Here is a 22,263-nt window from a genome sequence, read left to right on the forward strand (position 1 = left end):
CCCCCGCGGAACGCCGGGAAGCTTCCCCGGCCGCTCTGGCACGCTGGGAGGACTGCCGTCCCGCCTCTACTGCTCCCGCCTCTCTCTGTCTCTTGTCCCACTGCGGGCGAGGCCCCCAGCCTGGAGCTGCGGCTGCGCAGAGCAGGCCAGGCAGGGGTGCCAGACAGAGAAGCCACGTGCTGAAGGCGGCTGGTTGCAGGAATAACTCATGCCATGCCCCCCCCCCCCACCCTGAGAGTAAATGTTCTGCAATAGACACACACCGGCCTTGGACTAGACTAAGACACTGGAGGATGCTTGCAGGGCCTGCACCTAGAGCCCCGCTGCAGCATTGGTACCGCAGACACCAGGCCCCGCTGCCTTCGATCCGGGGTGCGGATACCCCCCGGGATCTGCGCATTTGCAGGGTTCTAGATACAAAGACTGTCCCCCGCACCCATCGGCCAAAAATTAGTCGCAGAGATCTGCAGATTTGCAACGCTCAGCATAGTGACCCTATGGCCCCCAAAATCCGGGACTGTCCCAAGTTTTAATGTTTTTTCCAGGTGTCCCGACACCCCCCAGATTTGTCCCGGAAAAAAGTCCCTCTCTGCTTCTTTTCCTCCCTCCTAGCCCTCCCTAAGGAGGAGTCAGGGATGCTTCTGGGACTTCCCTGTGAATGAGGATCCAGCCAATAGAAGAAGCAGGAGGTTGTGCCCGTAGGAGCCTGGGAAGCCGAGTAAGTGGCTGGGCTGCCAGCTGGGACAGACAAGGGGAGGAAAGGGGGGAAGCAGTGCGGTGAAGAGCATCTCTGCTGGGGGTGTGTGAAGAAGAGCACCCCCCATGGCCCGGTGGAAGGGGAGGGGCAGAGAGCAGCACCCCACCTCATGGCTGGGCTTGGCTAGACGGGGCCAAATGGTGGAAAAACAATTGGAAAAAGCTACTCAAATTGTGGCGTGCAATTTGCATAGCTTTTTCAGAAAAAAACCCTGATAGGCCCAAATCCACTCCTGCGTCCACCGTTCCTCCTGCACCCTCCTCCTTCACCACACACTGTCCTCTCCCCCTAGCCAGATACTCTACTCCCAGCCTGTTGCGGCACCCTACCTGCCACCCACACCTTGCAACCTCTCCCTCTTCTTCCCCCCACCTCTCTCCCAGATCCTGCACCCCATCGCTATCCCATTCTCTGGTGGCCCTGTCTCACATACTGAACCCCTGATTTTTGTTCCCAACCCAGAAACTAAGGGGGCTCCATAAAATCTTCCAGAAAAGTTGGGGCTGGAACGCTGGAGGAATGTGGTGTCTCAGTTGGGGGTCACGTTGGTGAGGGTTCGGGGTTTTTGAAGTTCTTTTGCTTCTCATGTCTGTGGTCCCCAACTGACTTTTCTGTGGCTCAATGGCCCCTCACCCAAAAAATGTTCCCCATGCCGGCCATAAATAATCTAAACTTAAAAAACAACAAATGGTCTGATAGCACTTCAGCTTGAGAATAAAGGACTGAGGAGAGTGAGGTGTGGGAGAATAAAACTGAGCTCTGGGGAAATGTTTGGTTAGAGTTTCCCCTACAATATGTACCAGTTCCGACTTACATACAAATTCAACTTAAGAACAAACCTACAGTCCCTATCTTGTACGTAACCCAGGGACTGCCTGTAGTTAACAGTGAGATTCCATTAGCAACTGGTGGTCTATGGAAAGGTTTACATTGGCCATTGGACCCCCTGGCTCAACAAGGTTGAAAATGACTGAAATAGAGGTACCCCTGGCCTCTCTCCCGAGAGACATCCCCAGTCTCCCTGTTGCTCCAGAAGAGCCCCCAGAGAGATTGGGTCTGTTACCACAGTGGTGAAATCAGTCACTCAGGTGTGGATGATGGACAGACTTTTTGTGAGTTTTCCTCATCCAAGCAGTTAATGATTTAAACCATGTGTTAATATGCCAGGTGAAAATACTTGGTGCCTCCATAGAGGGACAAGTTGGACGTTAGGAAAAAGTTCCTAACTGTCAGGGTGGTGAAACACTGGGATAAATTTCCTAGGGAGGTTGTGGAATCTCCATCTCTGCAGATATTTAAGAGTAGGCTAGATAAATGTCTAACAGGGATGGTCTAGATAGTACGTGGTCCTGCCATGAGGGCAGGGGACTGGACTCGATGACCTCTCGAGGTCCCTTCCAGTCCTAGTATTCTATGATCTCTCTCCAGAGAGGTTGTGTCATGGTGAACAAGCCCTTTGTGAGCTCTGTGAAGAGGTGAGATGTTTTGACTTCCAGCTTCAAAGGAATTTGTTCTGTCTTTGGGCTACACATTGCCTAGACTTCAATGGAGCTAGCTGAGAACGCATTTCTTAGTTATTCTGACACAAAGTGAAACCTGTGCTAAAGACCCCATGTCTAGTGAGAGAAAGTGCTGCTGTCTGAAGTAAATTCAAAGTTTCTCCAAATTTCTTCAGTTTGCCTCTACCAGGCAGTGGGGCTTTGACTGATTGGTCCCTTATATTTTTGAAGGATGACTAAATATTACCCAGATCTTCTTAGGTAATATCAACAGATTGCTTTGGGCCCAATCCTAGCTTAAAATTAAATTGGATCAGGCGCTTTGTAAGCAGGTTGGGAAGTGGTCTCATTTGGCAATTATTATTAGCTATTATTTACGTAATATAGGCATTGCCATCATGGTATTGGCATAGACATTTCTCAGTAGCTTTACATATAAAATAGCCTAGCCCCATTGATATAATGGGCAATGTACCTTTCAAGCAGAGGTAATGAGGATTCATGACATAGTCTTCCCCACCCTGTAATTGTCATGGTTCGGTATTGTCATTCTGGCTTGTGGAAATGGAGGACACTTCATAATTTTGCAGTTACTTCAAAAAATGCGGTTGCAGTCCATTTCATTAGGGATGTAAATTCCCATTCATCAGTTAACCGGTTAATGTTAGGTCACAGTGGGGCTGCCGCTGGTTCCCAGCCCCTTCTGGAGCAGCCCTTGTCTATAGCAAGCTGGACTCCCCATGGAGAGAGGTGCAGTCCATGCCTTTGGGGCCCCCGAGTTCTCCAGAGACAATGGCTGATTTGGATGAGCGTAACCCCTATCTGCAGCAGGCCCTCTATGAGCCTGGAGCAGCCCCCTTCCTAGCTCCAGCCCCCTCTGATTACCAGTTAATTGGAGCCAGTAGGAAACATCCATTAAGAGGACTATGGAAATTGTCCCATGAAATTGTGGGATAGTTCTGGATGATTCCCAGGTTCTGAGTCAAATGGGGCTGCATCTACACTGCAAAGTAATAGGTCTTATTGGATCTCATCTTGAATCGAGGTTAGACCCCTAGCACTGCACTATCATGGGACCCTAGGTCTATGCAATTGCAGTATAGTTGCATGGGAGACTTCTATGGGGCCCAAATAGATCCCTCTAGGTAGAGAATGGTGGGAGGAGTGCTTTAGAGGGGTCACATGACACCCTTTACTTCCAGTGATATATTCATCTTGACCCTGGAAATACTATCCCAGGGGTGGGATTTCCTGTGGCAGGTAGGTAGGGCCTAAGGGGTCAGGGGCCCCGCTAATGGTTTCAGGGGGTGTGGCCAAGGTGTCCCTATTTTTGATTCAGAAAATATGGTCACTGTTAAATTCCACTCACTTCACCCTACATCCTCTCCCGGACAACCGTGCAATGGATAACATGGATGTTCAGATCAAGATGAACATTTGCATGGTAGGCACAAAAAGGATGCCTGCCTTGCTATCCTTTTGTTCCTCTCCTTTAAAGTAGATTTGTCCCCAGTTCTAGGAGGCCATACATATATGTCATTACTGCAGTTTGTCAAGTGTATGCTGGAATAATACAACCACTCTCACTCTCAGAAGACTGTGATGAAGTTGAGGAAAGCAAGCACATTAAGAATTTTCCAGTGGCTTCACCCCCTCCATTTGTAGGGCTTTGTGCTCTGCCCAGCTCTGGCATGCACTGTTGTTTGGGCAAGTCACTTTACCTTTCTGTGTCTCAGTTTCCTCTTCTGTGAGATGGCAATTATATTCTTCCAGTTTTGTGAAGCGCTTGGAGACTGAAGGATGAAAAAAAACACACTCAAGTATTGCGATTCCACACACACAGTGTCCCACTGCCTGCCTTCCATTGTTTGCAAGCTCATCCTGATTCCTCTCTGCATTCTGTGGAAACCATTTTCAGATTTAGCTAGAAGCCATCTTGTATAACAGAAACCATTTCAGCTTCTTGCTTCTGCATGTACGCCAGTGAGTGAACTTTCTGTTACCCCATGATAGAGGCCTGCAAGATGAGCTATTGGAATGTGTTAATTGAGCTGGTTGAGAAGGGAGACCCACTCCCTAGTACCTGCCCACTGTCTTGCTGATAACGGTTTTGCTTTTCTAAGTTTAATTAATGATTTCTATAATTGGATGCCCCGACGTCAGACTTGTTTGGTTAATGGTATAAAGATACTAGGATTGATTGTATTAGCAGCCTTACTGGGCCCAGCTCTGCTGGGACCACGTTTGGCTCACTTTGTGCCTTATTGATCAATAAAGCTTTTGTTAGCTGCCTAATCACAGAGAAGCTTGTTTTGCTTCAACAATTCCCTACTACTGGGACATACCAATTCCTCTACTACTAACAATTATTGGCTACAGAAATCAAAAGACCCTTTTGTTTGCGCCTCCTACCCACCTCCGCATCTTACCCAGATAGGCACAGAACATCTGAAATAAGACTTTCTACATCAGCTTTATTTAAAATCAGGAGTAATGTTTTTCATGAACAGCTAAACTCACAGTGAACATGTATGATTCAGATTACATGTAATATAATGCCTTAAATACAAACTAAATAGAAAATGAAAGAATAAAATATTTACAGAAGTGAAGGCATACATAAAATTCTGCCTTTATAGAAAGGACTTCTCACCCAGAGAAGGAAGTGAAGAAAGATGACAACAAAACAGAATATTCTGTTGAACACTGAGAAATAACAAGCAGCAAGGAAAAGCTTTTGAGAACACAATCTCTCATACATGGCTCTCTCTGAAAGTCTCTTCCATTTGAGTACAAGCAACCAGAGCAAACAGAAGTCTCTTTATGATAAATCCTTCAGCAGGATGGAAGGTTGTTGCTTTCCAGCTTCTTTGGGATGAAGTTTCCTCCTAGGTGTCCTTCCTAGAACTATAACAGCCATTTCTTCAGGAGTGGGCTTTTTAATTTAAAAACTAGTTTTGGTTCAAATCTTCCCTAGAAGGACTAAGACATCACAGTGGATTATCAAATCATATATGTGTTTTCTTTCAAAGAAAAATATTTACAATACAATTAATTTTTTTTAAGCCTGCCAGCAGCAAAAACCTTGCCACACCTATTTCTTCACAGCTCAAAGTCGGAAGGAACTGGTGTGTTGAAAGTTTAAGAAAATGTAAAAAGAAAATTCATGGTCAAAATGAACATAGGTGATGGGGTACACAATACACCCCAATCTCAAATGTTCACTACTGGGTCACAGCAAGATTCCATATACACAGTTCAGGCAAAAGGACTGCCAAGCACAGAAAACTAGTTTTCCTAACTCCCAATTGCAGGTGTCTACTTCCTAAATGATTAATTCAGGCCCAAAGAATGGGGTAGGATGGAGAAATGAAGTAATAAGAGAGAGAAAGGTATTCACAGGACAGGAGAGGGGCACAGAATTTGCTCTGACAGTGCAACACTTTACTAAGACTTGCCTGACTTGACACATGCTTCCTATTGGTCAAATTCCAGCACCATGCTACATCAGACAAGCCTATATAACAAACTGGGATTCAAAGAAAGCTGAAAATAAGTGTTTTCCCCATCAGTTCCAGCAACTACTTGCTTCCGGGTAGAAGAAAAATCAGAAGTAGGAAGAGATTCTTGGAAACAGAGGCACTTTTAAGACCCATTTTCAATGTATTGTTTTGTAGCAGACTACACAATGGGTTACACAACTTGTCCCAGGATCTTAATCAACAAAAGTATCCCTCCTCCCAATTTAATACAGTATGATTCATAGAGAGAGGCAGTCTTCATATATTATATAGCTGCTGCTTACCATACTGATATTGTATCATCCCTGATAATTAAAAGGAAGTAAGACTGAATGGGCTAATCTGATCCTGCACCTTTGGCAGTATTTTTGGCCCACATTACTGTAATAATTATCTTTCTCTCCCCACTTTTTCATTAATTTTCTCTGAAATATTAAAAGAAGGTAAGGACAAATGCAACTCAAGAACTGACATAGTAATTTCAGGCCATTCAAGAAAACAAAGCAAAAGAAAGCTCTGAAATACAATGAACTTTTTTTTTTTAAAGCTTTCATAGCCTTGAATCAATGGAAGAAATTTACAATCCCAGACTTTATAGATAGACTCCCAAGATCTTTCTGGTCTGAAACTTTGAAGTGTTGAATTCCTCACGTATTCAAGATAGGTGTCTATTGTTACAGAATGGACGCACGGGTTCTTAACTCTGACCAGCAGGGAAATTAATGACAACTGAGTGCAGATATTCCCGATTTCTACTAGTTCAAGACTTGTGGCAAAATCTCATATAGAAGAAAAAGGTTTATCTTGGGTATCCAACAAAATAAGAGTTTTAATTTTTTTTTGTTTTGTTTTAAAAGATTTGGTTCAACTGTCAATCATTTCAGAGAGTTCAAGCAGGAGGTCATCTTCATCCTTCCCTGCATCCAGATCAATCTCTGCTTCCAGTTTGCCTCCAGAGATTTCCCAAATCAGCTTCTCAAAGTCATCTTCTACGGACAAAGGTGCTTTCCCAGCTGCGGTGGAGCTTAGCCTGCGGGTCTTGATTGCTGCCTGCGAAGAAGTTGGGCTTGACATCTCTGACTGAGCCACAGAGGCTGCCTGGCTTCCTATGTGCAACTCAGGGCTTGGGAGAAGAGAGAGAGCAATTAGACATTTCTTAAATGAAAATATTTATTTTGCCCAACACCCTACCTGCAGTGTTACCCCACACTTCCAATCCTTGGAATTGCAGTGTAATTAAGGAGTGGTTATTTCCAAGTCAAAACATGTGACTGGATAAGAACTGTTTGTTAAAACAGACATCGACTATTTACATCACATCTGGATGTATTTGCTCTTCAAAGTACAAAGCTGACAGCAATCGATTCTAGTCAAACCTGATTCACAGAGCCTTTTACCAAGACATGCATTTGGTCACAGAGAATGCCAGCTATTACTTAGTATTTGACAAGGAACCAGGAGAAAAGCCTTCCCCTCTCTTCATCCCACTCCAATGCCACCCTTGCTTCTTTCAGCACCTCACAGGAATCCAGAAGGATGCTACTGAAAGCTATGCCAATTCATAGACACGAAAAAAAATCAACTCAAATGTTTTAAAACAGTGGCCACCAATCAATATATTGGGATCTACTGGTAGATTCTGGAGCCTCTGACAGGTGATCCTGACTGGTTTAGCTGGGAGAATATCAAGTGCTGGCACTTAAGCTACCTCTCCCCTCCACTGCCATGCTGCTCCTGCCCTCTGCCTTGGAGCTGCCTCCCCAGGAGCCTCCTACTTGCTGTGCAGGGTGGAGAAGGCAGAAGAGGGTAGGGGTCACTGATCTCAGGTTATCCCTTTCCCTCCATTTCTGTAACCCATCTCCACAGAATGAGCAGGGCAGGGGCTTGGAGAAAGGGCGAGGTGGTGCAGGGCCTTGAATATAGGATGGGAGGAGGGTATTTGAGTGAGAGAGCCTGGATTGACTTAAAGTGATCTTGTACTTAAAGCTGGAGACCACAAATGAGAGCTGCTCAAGAGTTAGAAAATTAAAACAGTGTCTGCTGCAGAGTTTAACAGGTATCCTAAGACACGGATGATCTCAAATTCATCTTCCCAAATGTCAGGCACACGCTGCACGGAAGTTTCAAACAAACCCCAGTGGCAAAAAAATCTTTCTAACAGGAACAGGAGCAAGTTGTAGACATTACCCATCTCTGGTTTTTGCTCTCTCAGGTACAGTGACTGGACTATCCTCTGGCAGGACTAGAACAGTAGCCTGAGGAAAAAAAAGGTAAAGGTTAAGGGATGCAATTAAAATATTTCTCAGATTTATTTTCCTCCAGCGGAAGGCCTGCCCCATCCTTGCCTTATCATCCCCGAGCCCCATGCCAAAACAAATCTGGGCATCACAAAACTCCATGCCTGCCCAAGGCTTGAAGTCGTCAGCATTAGCTGACTGGCCGAGTGCACACAAGTGCTTGAACATTCTTGCCTTGTTCTCCAGTGAGAAGGCATTTAACCAAGAACATTATAATAAGCGCTGTGACCCATCTAATAAAAGATGGAAGATGCAGCGGAAGTACCCCATGATATGGCAAGGGACTCGCATCAGGGCAGAACTTCATTAGAGAGACCCGGCATCCCTCTATCTATCTTGTATCGTTTCTGAGGGTAGGGCGAAACACTTCTGTTCAGGTTTCACCAGAGACTGTCCAGCTTGTAAGCCAGTTTCCTTACCACAGCGGCTTTTTTAGTGGGGAGCTCCTTCGAGTCACTGCTGGTGGTGCTCAGTGGTTTCACAGCTGCAATGGCAGAAGGGTGACTTTCGGCCACCTTACGTTTCAATGCTTGCTTTGCAGGGGAGATGGTTTTCCCACCCGATGGCTTCACATTCACCTTGGGTTTGGCTGGAATGTAAAAGGAAAGTAACAGAGGCTGACTGGAATGGTCCAGTTTCCTTGATCCTCTGTAAAGCCAGCAAGGCATAGTACCTCCTAACCCCTGATTGACCCTTTGGTAGGTAGTTCAAATACATAGTCAGCAATCTATAAAAATGCTAATACATTTACATTTGCACAGTGTCTCATCTTACCAGTTCTAACACAGTTCAGACATTCCTGCACCTCCCCTAACACAGCCATGTTTGGGATGGAACACAGCAGCACTGCCCATCAGTCAGAAATAAACCAATCAGAAGTGAAAGGGAGAATACAAAGAAAATCCAGACAGTGTCAAGATCCTAAGCCACATCATCACGTTTCATGTCAGTGTTCATGAATGAAAGTCATATACTAGTTAGTTTTTTTGGTTTCTTTTACGTTTGGGAGTTTTAGAGCGCTCAGAAAAGAAAGGGTTAACAATGCCTAAAGCTAGTCAGGCAAATGCTGTGTATGCTTCCCGTCCCACCCACATCAAGGGTCTGCACAACTTGTTACACTACTGTGCTAATGCATCTAAATCCAGACCTGCAATAACTCCTTCACTACTCCATTCTTGTTCTGAATCAAGGCTGTCCATTTTGCCAACTGAATAAACTATGCGTCTTCTCTGCTGCACTTGTTGTGATGGCAAAAGTCTAATTGTGCCTACACTGCACAATGGGTACTGGCCATCTTTCCCTGAAAACATTGAGCAAAAATAACAGTGATTTTGCGAACAGATTAAATGATCCAGCTCCTAAGGTTAAATTCCTGCTACAGAAAACACCAGACCAAAACGACATTCACCTTTAGCCTTTCGCTCCAGAGACTGAGCTCCACGAGTCACTGGTAGTACTGACTCCTCTGGTTTTGGACTTTCCATCACTGCTTCCTCTGACTTCACAGTCAGTCTCTTTGTAAGCCGACGAGTTGCCCCGGGAGTCATTGTGCATTCAGGATTCCCAGCTACTGGGCTCTTCTCTTCCAATGTTTCTTCCCCAGAGGATGGCACAGCAGGCATCTCCTTCTGACGTGGTTTCAGCTGCCGTTTCTCCCTCAGTATCTCTTCAGAGCTCTTCATTTGAGCTGTGGAGTTGCTTGCACTCTCTTCTGAAGACTAGAGGGAAAAGAGAGGAACAAGATGGAACAAATCTAGGGAGAATTCATAACAAAAACCTAATCAGCAATTCCTCTGGAGAGGACACTGAACTCAGCACCACCCTAATATCCGTCAGCTGCATATCAGCAACCTACCTCAAGATTCACAGACACACTCACCCGTACTACAGAAGTGTAGCCCACAGAGGTTACAAGTCCCAAAATGGCTAGTCCCTTGGTCAAAGCAAAAGACCCTAGCTGCAATCTATTCCATTTTTAGTAGGAGTCCAAGGGAAACAGAAGCTGCCAATGCTGCCCTCAATAGACAGCAGATTGATTACCTCTGACTACAAAGTCCTGGCTATTAAAAACTTGCTCCCAGGGCTTCTTATTCATTACGAAGTGTAAACAATGAGTCATTCAAAGCTATTTCATTACTGCAATGTTGTCTTGAAATGTTAATACAGAAGACAGCACTTTGGATTACTCTCAGCTCGTTAGATTCAGAAACGTACAGATGTCCCCACCGCATTGGAGATATGCGCCAAGTCATGCTTGTAAACAGAATGTGAATATCACTCAAAGCACCTTCAGACCCATGGTGTTTCCTATATTCTCCAGAGACTCACCTCTGCAGCCTTGTCTGCGGGACCAGTTCTGGGGGGCGGAACACTCGAGTCCAACTTCTTTTCTTCCTTGCCAGGTGCTTTAAAACATGCCAAACCCACATTGTTAATTCTAAGTGTCAAGTTGGTTCCAACACCACACATGGCATCCTGAATAGCATTCCATACTACTGGATTCAAACCTTTTGGGGTAAATGCACCAGTTTAATAGACTAAGAATCTGGCTGCAGCTTATGCTCCACAATCTTCCATTGCTTCAGGTTGTACACACTGAAATCACAAGGTCTGAATTGCATTAAAACAAAATCGAGTCCTAGATAATTTAAGTTAGGCACTGAAAATGAGTGGACAATTTTGGCCTTAGGCTTTTGCTGTGCCTCAATTTCCCACACTTTGTAAAAAAACAAAAACAAACCAAAACACAACAAATCCCTAGCTCACAGGGGTGTTGTGAAGATTCCTACATTAACGTTCGAGAACCATTGACTCCATTATTATTTCGAGAGGATCACAGAAACTCTCAGGAGGAAATGAATTTTGTAATCAGGACAGAGTTTGCGTCTGAAGCCACATATTTTATATTGCATTTTGTCCTCTACAAATTGAATAACTACGCATTCACTGAATAAGGCAGGAGCCCCATAAAAGATATAGCAAGTGATATGTAAATAAAGGCAATCTTGCATGTGTATAAAGTAGGGATGTTAAAATGCAGTTAATTGACTAGTCGATGGAATTTCCATTGACTACTCAACTAGTCAATAAGCACTTCTGCATTCCTCCTTTAAAATGTACACGAGCCTCCGCTGGGGCTCTTGTACATTTCAAAGGAGGAATGTGGAACTCCGCCTACAGCCCGGGGCCAGTCAGAAGTCCCGCTGACTCTCAGCTGCACACCTGCTTTGAAATGTACAAGAGTCCCCAGATGACTCCGGGTTCTGGGGAAATGCTGCGCGCAGAGCCCAGGATCAGCTGGGGACTCCCGGATTCACTGTGCGGTGCTACCCCTTTGAAACACCGCCTCCGTGTATTTCAAAGGGGGCCGCCGTGGAGCCCGGGATCAGGTAGGGAGTCCTCAGCTGCCCCCTGGCTCTATAGCTGCCCCTCTGAAATGCCCGGAGGCAGCATTTTAAAGGGGCAGCCGCCACATAGCTGATCTGCCTTGGGGTTTCAAAGCAGCAGCGCCGCACTGCAGCACTGCCACTTTGAAGTACCTCTCCCCCTCCCCCTTTGCTGCCTCTCTCTCATATTGGCAGCAAGGGGGGAGCGGGGAAATCGACTAGTCGACAGACTATCGGATAAGCAAATGCTTATTGGATAGTTTAGTAGTCTTTAACATCCCTAGTATAAAGCAGACAGTAAAGTTGAATGAACAACCTTAATTGTGGCACTCTTAAAAGATTACTGAAGTTGCAAAGTCAAAAGTTAACAGTCTTCTAACTGTAATATATAGTGAAGTGAGAGAATTCGGCGTCAACTGAAAATACTAGCAAGGAACAGGAAGCCTGATGTACCCCAACGATGGCCAAAGCATGTGTTACCTGTCAGCTTGGTAATACGCAGTAATCTCCTCCCTGTGGGAGTAAGCTCAGGTGGTGCTGGTGTGTTTGGCGTGTTCTCTCCACCCTGCTGCATCCTCAGGGCTTTCTCCTGCTTGATCTCCTCCAGTGTTTTAATGCGCACCTCCCCTATTGACTTGGCTTTGCCTGTTGACTCCTCCAGCTGCCCTTTGCTGGCTACAGGTGGAGTTGCAGAAGCCTGCTTTTTGGGCTCACTCTCAGTCTTCGGCTTGGTAGGGCTCTCTTCCGCTTTTAGCTTCTCCTCCTCCAACTGCTTGTGTTTTTTCTCAGCCAGGACCTCAGAAAAGGTTTTGATTCGAACTGTTGCACAGGGCCTTACCCCTGGATTAGAATCTTCTGTTTTACAAGACTCTTCAGTCTTGGGTTTGGTTTGAGGTTCTTCCCGTCTCTGGCTGGCTTTCTCAAGACGGATTTCCTCTAGTGTTTTCACACGGATCTCGCCTGCTGGTTTTGCAGCTCTCTCTGTTGTCACCAAAAGAGAAAAACCCCAAAACATTTAAAGAGAAGACTGTGACCTGGCACATTGAAAAAAAAATTAAGTAGCTGTTTAGGGCCCCAAAAACACCTATGAATATCAGCACGTAAAACGAAACCAAGTCATAACCTAATCTTGTGAATGTCATTCAGAGTAGCTCGTACAGCAAACGGTAGGGCACACAATCTCTTTTCTGTAAACAACCTGTTACTGTTTTGATGACTGCAGCACAGATACAGACATCTCTCACGCACTTACATTTGCCCCATTCTATCACTACCTTGTGCTTCAACTAGGGTTCTTAAACATTTATTTTTGTAAACATGTAACCACTGAATTTTTTAGTGGTTACACATTTCTGCACAGGGGACAGGTGGGAGTTGGTGCTTGCAGGGAGCCAGCTTTTAAGCCGGCTCCCCGTGAGCCTTGGCTCCCCCAGCCCACCTAAATTCCCCGTAAGCTGCGTGGCAGAGCAGCTGCGCCCAGAGGGTTAAGGCTGCCATGCAGAAAGCTTCCTGGCTGTGGAGGGGCACTCCCTCAGCAGCAGAAGCTCCCTGCTCCAGACAAGAAGCATGCTGGTAGGGAAGGGGACATAAGGAGGAAGGAAGAGGAGAAGGAGTGAGTAAGGATGTGGCTGGGATGGGAAGGGGCCAGAGGGGAGGGGAGTTTTGAGCATGCCATAAGTACCTGTCTGGGAGAGGAGAGGTTTGATTAGAGCTCTGATTACAGCAGCTGGGTTTGCCTGCAGCTTCCTGTGAGGAAACCCAGCATGCTCCTCTAGCGTCCTGGTCTGGGAGAGAGGGAACAAACTGCATGGGGTAGGTAAAGGAAATGGGGGACGGTGATGGCATCTGTGCAGGGAGGTGGGGACAGAGAGGAGTTTGTTTGGGGTGTCTTAACTTGCCCCCATCTACAGTGCAGGCAGCAAGAGCCAGGCTACCTATCTCAGCACAGCAGCCCTAGTTGGGCTGCAGATGTAGGACTCTCTCCTGGGTTGGGGCAGGCTACATGGGGCAGTGCCAATATTTCAGGTTAAAAGCTTTTAGGCTGCTTTTGAATACTACAGCAAAAGGCCTAGCTCATGACATTTGCATGATTACATTTCAAACCAAGTTTACATAGGTGGTAATGGCGTAAGGTAAGAAAGGAAAGGTTTCTTAACAGAATTTTTGTTAGTGTTGCAGATATCTGCAAACTCTGATCTTAATCTTTTTAAAATCCTTTGTCACTAGTTAATACTTGGTAAATTGTTAAAACTGGAAGAACTTTACAATGGATCCTGTTTAATTTCTTTAGCCTTTTAATTGGAGTTGGATTCTGGACAAGTGCTTTGTGGGCTCCTACTCTTTAAGCTAGTGACACACACAAGGTAAAAATTTCAGACCAGAACTTTTATCTGTTTTATAGATCTCTGTTTCATTTGCATAGCATGGATCCTAAACATTCCCAGAGAAAGTGTACAAGCCTGAATGAATGCCTTTTGTTCTTCTTTCCAGTGTCAGTAAATATTGTATTCATATTTTCAAGGAGAGCATGACTATTTCTAGTTGACTCATAGATTTGTTTAGCATCTTAAAAGCGGTGCATATTTTTTAGGCTTTTACTTAATGGCCATGTATTTGATTTATTTAGATAGTTATTTGCAGTATGCCCCATTCTGGTGTGTTTACTAGCTTGAGCTGTTAGAAAGGACGAGGATACGTGTACTCTAAGGGTAGTGTTAGTTTTCTTTATTTAATTTCATATTAAACAAACATCTTAAGCATTACTCCTTGTTAATTATCCCTTGTTTTAATATATTCTCTTCCATACCTATGGACTGTTTAAAATATATATTTATACCAAGGTTTTTTATTTGTACTGGGACACACTGCACATCCCCACACAACTTCAATATTGATCGTGCACATAAATTTCAACCTGCGCAAAAAATTTAACCCACCCAAGGATGGAAAATGTTAGAGGGAACCCTGTTGTTCACCATCCCCTGCTGCTCCCTCTGATATAGAGGCAGCAGCATGGGAAGCAGGCAGCTCTGTGGAAAGCGGTGTACACAGGGAGCCGGCTTGAAAGCCGGCAGCATCGTGGGGGAGACAGTTGGCTCTGCAGAAGCCAGTGCTGACACAGAGGCGGGGGGAGGTCAGAAAGAGAGGGAGAGACAGCTTCGCAACTTAAGCCGGTGCCCCATGGGCACCGTCTCCTGCCTCCCCCTCACTTGATGCCTCTAATTCAGAGGCAGCAAGGGGCTGTATGTGCGTGTAACTGTTAGGATTAACTAATGAGCCCAGGGTTACTGGTTAATCACGTACACGGGTACACACTACCTTCTGTAACCTCGAATAGGGATGCTAAATATCGGTTAATTGAATAGTCGAGTAACCTCATGAATTCTTATCGGTTAGTCAACTATTCAATAGTGCCAGGGAATGTGGTCGGCAGCCAGTGCGTTCCAGCCTCACTACCGAGGAGCCCCTTGCCACTCTGCAATGCTGCCTCTGTATCAGAGGCAACAGCGTGGGGTGCCAGGCAGGAGCTGGTCTGCAAAGGGAGCAAGTTTAAAAACCAGCTCCCCTCATGGACCGGCTGCCTGTCTCCCTGTGGTGCTGCCTCTGATAAAGAGGCAGCAGTGCGAGGTGGAAGCAGTTCTTGTGTACGAGGGGGTCTGAGCTCCCAGATCTGGCGCAAGCTGAGACAAAGTTGGGCTGCCTGCCCGCTCAGCTCCTAATACATTTTAAATACAGAGTCACAGTGGGGGTAGGTCCTGAATATAGCATGAGCTAGGACTGAGCCAGGCTGCTGGCCAGCTTGCTAAAAAATTTACTAGCAAGGGAAGGAAGGTATGCATGTAGTCTATAGCATTAACCTATACATTCTGCTTATTGGTTAATCGACTACACTATTACGTCCCTTGCCTCAACTGGCATTTCCAATCCCATAACTTGATTTCCAATTTCTGTTTCACTTGTCTCCAAGCAGGTTTCAAACTCTTGTAGCTATAAACAGGTGACTGAAGATTGCTGAAGCGCAAGTGGAACCAAATTGGCTGTCACGAGCCGGAACTCTCATTTTGGCAGATACTGGAGTTCTAATGGCTAAGAGCAGGATAACGTGGATTGCTGATAAATGGCAGATCCAAGAAAAAGGCAAACATCAGTTTTAACACACAGCTGTTACCTGTGTTGGTGCTAGCCTGCTCAGCTGGCAATCCTAGCCTCTCCTTAAGAGACTTGGGGGCCTGAACTGCAAGATCAAACACAAAGCAGTTAGGTGGGCTGCATTTAAGTCTCCTTTGCATCTCATATGGCTTCAAGGGAGACCACATCAGTGAAACTCAAGAGTGATCTTGAGAGGCTTCATCTAAGAAAGAACCAAAAGGGAACCACAAACTGGAGCCTGTATGTAACCAACCCAAAGATTTTTTTAAGCCGCAGTACCTCTCTTCGGTGCTTTGTCAGCCTTCTCCAGTGATTCAAGCTTCTTTCCCAGCCTTTCAGCAAGACTACGCTTCAACAGAGGGCCACTTTCATCTGTAAGACCAAACAGAGTGGTAAGTCAAAATCTAGGATCTGAATTCCTTCGCAATAGCTTGTACATGGGAGGATTTGAAGACAGGGGAGTCACCTAGAAGCTCTGCTCTCTTCACCTTGCAGAGTTTATTTTTTTCTGTGTTCATCTTCCAGCTACTAACATTTGATATTTCTACTTCTAAGTTGTATCTCCCATATAGCACAAGAGTTTTCAGAGTAGAAGCAGCATTTTGAAACCCATGTAGCAGGAGATAAGGATGTCAGGAGAGTAACAGGCTCTCTGAGAAACTCTCTTTATAAAGCACTTGTCAAATCAACACAGAATTTTACAACCTGAAAGACCCCAAAGCACTTCACCAACTATATTTCTAGAAACAACAAGCAGACCGATGGCACCTTAGAGACTAAAAAAATATACTGTATCATGAACTTTTGTGGGTAAAAACGTAAAGTTCATGGTATTATATATTTGTTAATCTCTAAGGTGTCACAGGACTGCTCGTTATTTTTAAAGTTAAAATATCACAGTTACTCCTCTGAGACTTACATTTCTAGAGTACTTGAAATGCAGACGTCTTTAAGGAGAAGGGCACCAGAACAATACAGCTGCACAAGTACAGCAGCAAATGTGATGTATCTGCTTTGGTGTTTGGGAGCACCAAATTTCTCTGGGAAAGCATAAAAAGCCACTAGTGCAGGAATTACCGAATAGATGACTTAATGGCATCTATAGATGACATTTAAGTTAAATAAGCAGAGTATGTAAGCAGCTGGAATCCTACTGTGAATCAACATGGACGTGAAAAAGCGGGTAATTGGGTAACTGTGTAACTTCCGAAAATTTCAGCAGTTACACAGATACATGCACCACAGCCGATTCCCTGGAAATTTTAAGCCAGCTAGCTGCCACCCCACGCTGCTTCCTCTGACACAGAGGCTTTTAAGCCGGCTCATGGCACATTCCAGCTCCCACCTCACTCCCAGGGAGCCAGCTGCCACCCCACGCTGCGGGCTCTCACTCAGAGAGGTCCCTGAGAGTAGGGCGGGGGTCTGCAAGTAACCGTGTAAGTGGTTATTCTGTTACATCCCTAATTCACATATATACCACTGCACAGAGTCAAAAAGTTATCCCTTTCTTGAGGGTTGCTCAGATAGGTATCTAACTATAAACCTTACCCTAAAAGATTTCTCCTCAAGTTTGGCTGTTACTAGGATTTCCCTGCAATTCCTCACCTCTCACAGTCCCTTGTTCCCCATCTTCCAAAAAAATACTCCATTCCCTTTCTACCCTGGTTAGAGTTAAAGACCCACCTATGAGCATCAGTCAGCAGCAATTACTCTCCAACCTTATGCAGGGCAGTAAAAACTGCCACCCTGTTATAACTAGCATTCAGGTAAGGAGAGAGTCTCATACGTGTCCATTTTTATCTTAAATTAAATTACTGTAGCTTTATTTTGATCCATAAAATGTATTTGGTTCTACAGCACATGCTCCATACCCAGAAATATATGGAATCGAACCACATTAGAAGAACTGCATGGAGCCTTACAGCTGTATGGCAGACAGGTGTTGCAGATTAGAACTTAGATGTATTACCAGAGCTGTGCAAAGAAAGCTGACTCTAGCCAGCATTACTTCCCTAGCCTATGATTTCTTACCTATGGCGGGTTTCCGTTTTCCCAGTCTCTCCGAGAGACTCAATCGAATCAGAGGCTCCTCACCTGGAACAGTGAAACATAAGCATCTTTAAGTTGGAAAAAAAATCACTAGCCATATGTAGATACAAGACAAACTTGACAGTTTTTACAAGTGAAGAGTCTCACATCATAAATCGTGAGGCTTTGCTCATTAGTGAGCAAACAAAATGCAAGAATATTGAATCATAAAACATGTGTACAATTAGGTAGCTTATTAGTAAGTGTACTATAGTATAATTAGCAAAAATTGTAGTTTGAGATCTTGCTTCTGTAATTAAGGCTCTGATGACAAATGTGCAAGTTTGTTTAATAGTTATATACTGGGCTGATGTGGGAGGTTCTCGTACAGTAGAAGTATTCACAAAGTTAAGTTTACTCTTTCAAGCAAGCAAAATGCACCTTGAGACCACATCTTCCATATCCAGGCTCTAAGTCTTCTAAACACTTGGGCTGCGTCTAGACTGGCAAGTTTTTCCGCAAAAGCACTTGCTTTTGCGGAAAAACTTGCCAGCTGCCTACACTGGCCGCTTGAATTTACGCAAGAACACTGACGATCTAATGTAAGATTGTCAGTGTTCTTGCGCAAATACTATGCTGCTCCCGTTCGGGAAAAAGCCCTCTTGTGTAAATGTATTTGCACACGAGGGCCAGTGTAGATAGCTAAAAACTGTTTTGCGCAAAAAAGCCCCGATGGCGAAAATGGCGATCGGGGCTTTCTTGCGCAAAACCGCGTCTAGATTGGCACGGACACTTTTCCGCAAAAAGTGATTTTGCGCAAAAGTGTCTGTGCCAATCTAGACGCTCTTTTCCGTAAATGCTTTTAATGGAAAAACTTTTCCGTTAAAAGCATTTGTGGAAAATCATGCCAGTCTAGACACAGCCTTGAGGTTTTATTCCTTACTAGCGCGAACAACTATCTAATAGCAGTGGGTCTGTCTTTGTCTCTCTCCCAAAATAAATGGAACCTTTGCATACTACCTCATGAACACACTCTCCTCCTACCCATGTCCCTCTCTGCTTATTTTGTGCTGGTTCCCCTCTGCAATGCCACATAGCTTCTTTGTAGCCGCTTCCTCTTGTTAGTTCTCCAGTTCTCTCCTGTTTGTACTCATTCATTTCTCTCTCCTTTTACCATTCGGTTCTGCAGCTGCATCCTTATGCAAACACTTGTCCTATTCCTGCAAACTCTTAAGCACATATGTAGCTCTACTCACACCAGTAGGCCTGTTTGTGAGTAAAGTCAAGCATGCAGCATCATGATCACGTTTTGTAACACTGGCTTATTATGGTTAGCTTGAGCACTTCTCTGTAACCCTTTAAAGGTGATGTCCAGAAGCTGATAGTCCTGACACAGAAGTAAAAAATCTACATGCTTCATTGAATATCAGCTCTTTCAGAGGGTTCTGATGTATCAGTAGAAAACCATGAGTTCTGAAGCTTTAAATAAAGCCCTCAAAATATTTTCAGCATCATCAGTAGCAGAGGAACCCCATGTTAGCCAGACAGAGAGCCACCAAAATGGAACCAGAGAACCAGGTACAGTTATTACCTTGTTTTGCAGACAACGTTACAGTCCTGATCACCGTCCGTAGGTTTTCCTTTTCTGGGCCAGGAATAGTCTGGGGTTGGAGTGGATGAATGGAAACTCCAGAGGGGCCTTCTGATCACAAGTAAAAATATGTTAAGTTAGTGGGGTTAACGTTTATAAAAAGCCACTCTCTTAACACACAAGGAAAAATAGACAAAAGCTATTTTATTTCTAGCAAACTAATTTTAAAATCACATCAACATTTATATGCAAATTGAAATCAAGGCTCAGAACAGGCAATTGAGGGTGTGTAACAGCTTTATATACAGACTTCACACTCAGTCAATTGCACATATGGGCCAAGAGAAGAATAAATATAAAGGACTGCACAAAATAGTCTTCTCCAGTGGTTGGCCAGCTATCCAGATGCTACAGGGGAAAAAGATGCATAATGCGTAACATCATGAGAGTATATTCTTGGACACTTCTCATTTTGACCTTACTCCCTGCTTTAGAGGGCATGACTAATACAAGAGAGCTTGTGCCATCTTGTCTCTGCTTTTAACATTTGAACTGTTTTAAGACATTTTCAAACAATAATCCTTCTCTGAAAGCAAATATAGATTATCCCAATCAAAAAACCTCCATGCAAATCTTCCTATGTATTTCCCATGTATGAAAAGCTGTTGTCTCTCGAGACAGAAGCGCTATGAATTTGAGGGGAGGGAGAGAACTCACCACCTTGTTTTTGTGATTTTTCCTTCATTTTTTTGGACTTGATTTCTTCAAGGGTTTTTATTCCAAAATTCAAATTGTTATCTGAAAATGCAGAATTGTGAATGAACTCAAACCTTCAAAGAAATGGTGCACGTCTATGAAGCCTAACCAGATTTCTCAACATTTACTGCTTTTTCTAAATAAACAAATAAAAAATAAAATAAAATAAATCAGTATTAACTGACGAGGAAGGAAAATAGCACTTAAGTTCATGGCCCCAGAACACAGAATAGTTTAGAAGGCTGCATTGACTCGCAAGACAGCAGAAGTTGCATTTTTAAGAATTATTGAAATCTGCTCTGTAAGTCACTTGGCTTTCTTTTAAGTTTTTTGGTATTTTTTTTAACAGTGTAGGGACATCCAGGCACCGAACTCCCCTTTGGTCTCCTGTTCTGATCTACATAGCTAAGTCACAGAGTTACTCACCTTCCAGAGCTATTCTTCGTTCCATTTCCACCCTTTACCTCACTATGTGCAGCTTTCTGAGATAGCAGTGGTATACTTATTCAGTTGCCAAAAGCTGCTACTGCATGACCATAAAATACCTCTTTTCCCTAAAGAGTATCCTTGGTGATGTCTGTTTAAGGAGTAAGAACCTAAAAGCTACCCCACATGCTAATTAAAAAACTTACAAAGTGATTTTCCACCGACTTACACTGGTGTAAACCAGGAATAACTACACTGAAAAAAATCAGTGACATCACCTAATATACATAAGATGATGTGGACTGATGACCTACAATTTTAACTCATGGACCACTCCATATGCTCCTTAAGCTAATGAGGTTTAAGCATTGATCACCAAGATGAATTTAAAAAAAGATAACTTTAAAACGTACATTATCATTTACTTTTTAAATGCCTTCTGGAATTGCTCAACAGAAACCAAAAGCATTTGAAAAGAGAATGAGCTAAGCATTGACTGGGTTATTCTGTTTGTGACTATAAAACAGTGGCTGACACCCAAGTATCACCTTACTAAAGAGCTCAGCCAATAGCCAGAATTAAGGTTTTTGCTAGCCAGACCACAGGGGTAGTCATTTGTTACATTTTTCCAACACCTAACACAATGGGGTCCCTGAGCCAACCTGCGGTGACCTTAAAGAGCTCCTGCAATATAAACATTAAAATACCTTGTTTTGAAATAGCATTGGATTTCCGAGTAGAAATGATCCGCAGTCCGTTATGGGTTTCTGTAGCTGGCTGCTGAACAGGTGTTTTAGCTTCATCTCCTTCTTCAGAAAGTTGATCTGAAAGGGATAAATGTTAGTTCACGCACAGTTAGCACAAGGAACTGGACAAGACTGTATGTTCCTTGGGACAGAGAAACCAGGAACCTTTTGGTTCCAGTTATATACAGCAGCAGGCACAATGGAGTCACAGTTCATGACTGAAACACTCAGATGCAACAAATAATTAATGAGCAAATCTTGTGCTTTCACACATCAGCTCATGCACTTACACTAGGGATGTAATTATGTAGTCGATTAACCGATAAGCAAAAGCTTTTACGTTAATGCTATAGACTACACGCATTCCCCTCCACATCCGACAGTACGTTTTTTAGCAGGCTGGCCAGCAGCCCGGCTCAGTCCTGGCTCGCACTGGGTCCGGGACCTACCCCTGCTGCAGCTCTGCATTTGAAGTGTATTAGGAGCCAGGCAGGCTGCCCAACTCAGTTCCAGCTCACGTGGGATCCAGGAGCTCAGATCCTCCTCTCCACCCCAATAGGGGATGCTGCCACCCTCTGCTGCTGCCTCTGTAGCAAAGGCAGCAGTGCAGGGTGACAGGCAGCCAGTCCACGAGGAGAGCTGGTTTGTAAACTGGCTCCACTTGCAGACCAGCTCCCATTTGGCACCCCACACTGCTGCCGCTGACTATTCAATCAATCTGATACAGAGGCAGCAGTGCGGAGTGGTAGGGGGCTCCTCAGGAGTGGGACCGAAGCACACTGGCTGCTGGCCACACCCCTGGGACTATAGAATTGTCGACTAATCGATAAGAATTCATGAGATTAATCGACTATTCAATTAACCAATATTTAACATCCCTAACTCACACAGCACCTTTCATTAAAGGATGAGTATTCTCTTAATTCTGAGAAAGTGCAAGCATTGAGAGGTTAAGGCCAAAATGGACAAAGGTTTTAACCTCTGACTTCAAACTTAAAAAAAGTTGTTCTAAGTGACTTGCCCAAGTATGGCCATGCCAGAAATAAGATCTAGGTCTCCTGACTCAGTTCCTAACTCAATCTCTAGACAAGGCAACATTCTGGATTG

The 22,263-nt window shown here is 44.4% G+C and overlaps 1 protein-coding gene across 13 annotated transcripts in view; it reads right to left on the minus strand.

Annotated features, from left to right (window-relative positions):
• Positions 1-4,710: 4,710 nt before the first annotated feature.
• ZC3H11A (zinc finger CCCH-type containing 11A) overlaps positions 4,711-22,263 on the minus strand; it is a 31,357-nt gene continuing 13,804 nt past the window's right edge. For 7 of the 13 annotated variants that reach the window (XM_075910384.1, XM_075910383.1, XM_075910381.1 and 4 more), the window contains 13 exons: positions 21,118-21,234; positions 19,946-20,026; positions 19,229-19,339; positions 17,641-17,703; positions 15,889-15,981; positions 15,629-15,694; positions 11,941-12,441; positions 10,403-10,479; positions 9,483-9,792; positions 9,222-9,374; positions 8,494-8,663; positions 7,965-8,032; positions 4,711-6,900 (listed from right to left, as the gene is read on the minus strand). In XM_075910384.1, coding sequence (XP_075766499.1) covers positions 6,642-6,900; positions 7,965-8,032; positions 8,494-8,663; positions 9,222-9,374; positions 9,483-9,792; positions 10,403-10,479; positions 11,941-12,441; positions 15,629-15,694; positions 15,889-15,981; positions 17,641-17,703; positions 19,229-19,339; positions 19,946-20,026; positions 21,118-21,234 — 2,069 coding nt within the window. In that variant the 3' untranslated portion in view covers positions 4,711-6,641. The remainder of the gene's footprint in view (positions 6,901-7,964; positions 8,033-8,493; positions 8,664-9,221; positions 9,375-9,482; positions 9,793-10,402; positions 10,480-11,940; positions 12,442-15,628; positions 15,695-15,888; positions 15,982-17,640; positions 17,704-19,228; positions 19,340-19,945; positions 20,027-21,117; positions 21,235-22,263) is intronic. The other 6 variants (XM_025189684.2, XM_025189682.2, XM_025189683.2 and 3 more) reach the window with 6 other exon arrangements.

This window comes from Pelodiscus sinensis, chromosome 27 (genome assembly GCF_049634645.1).
Source record: "Pelodiscus sinensis isolate JC-2024 chromosome 27, ASM4963464v1, whole genome shotgun sequence".
NCBI lineage: Eukaryota > Metazoa > Chordata > Testudines > Trionychidae > Pelodiscus > Pelodiscus sinensis.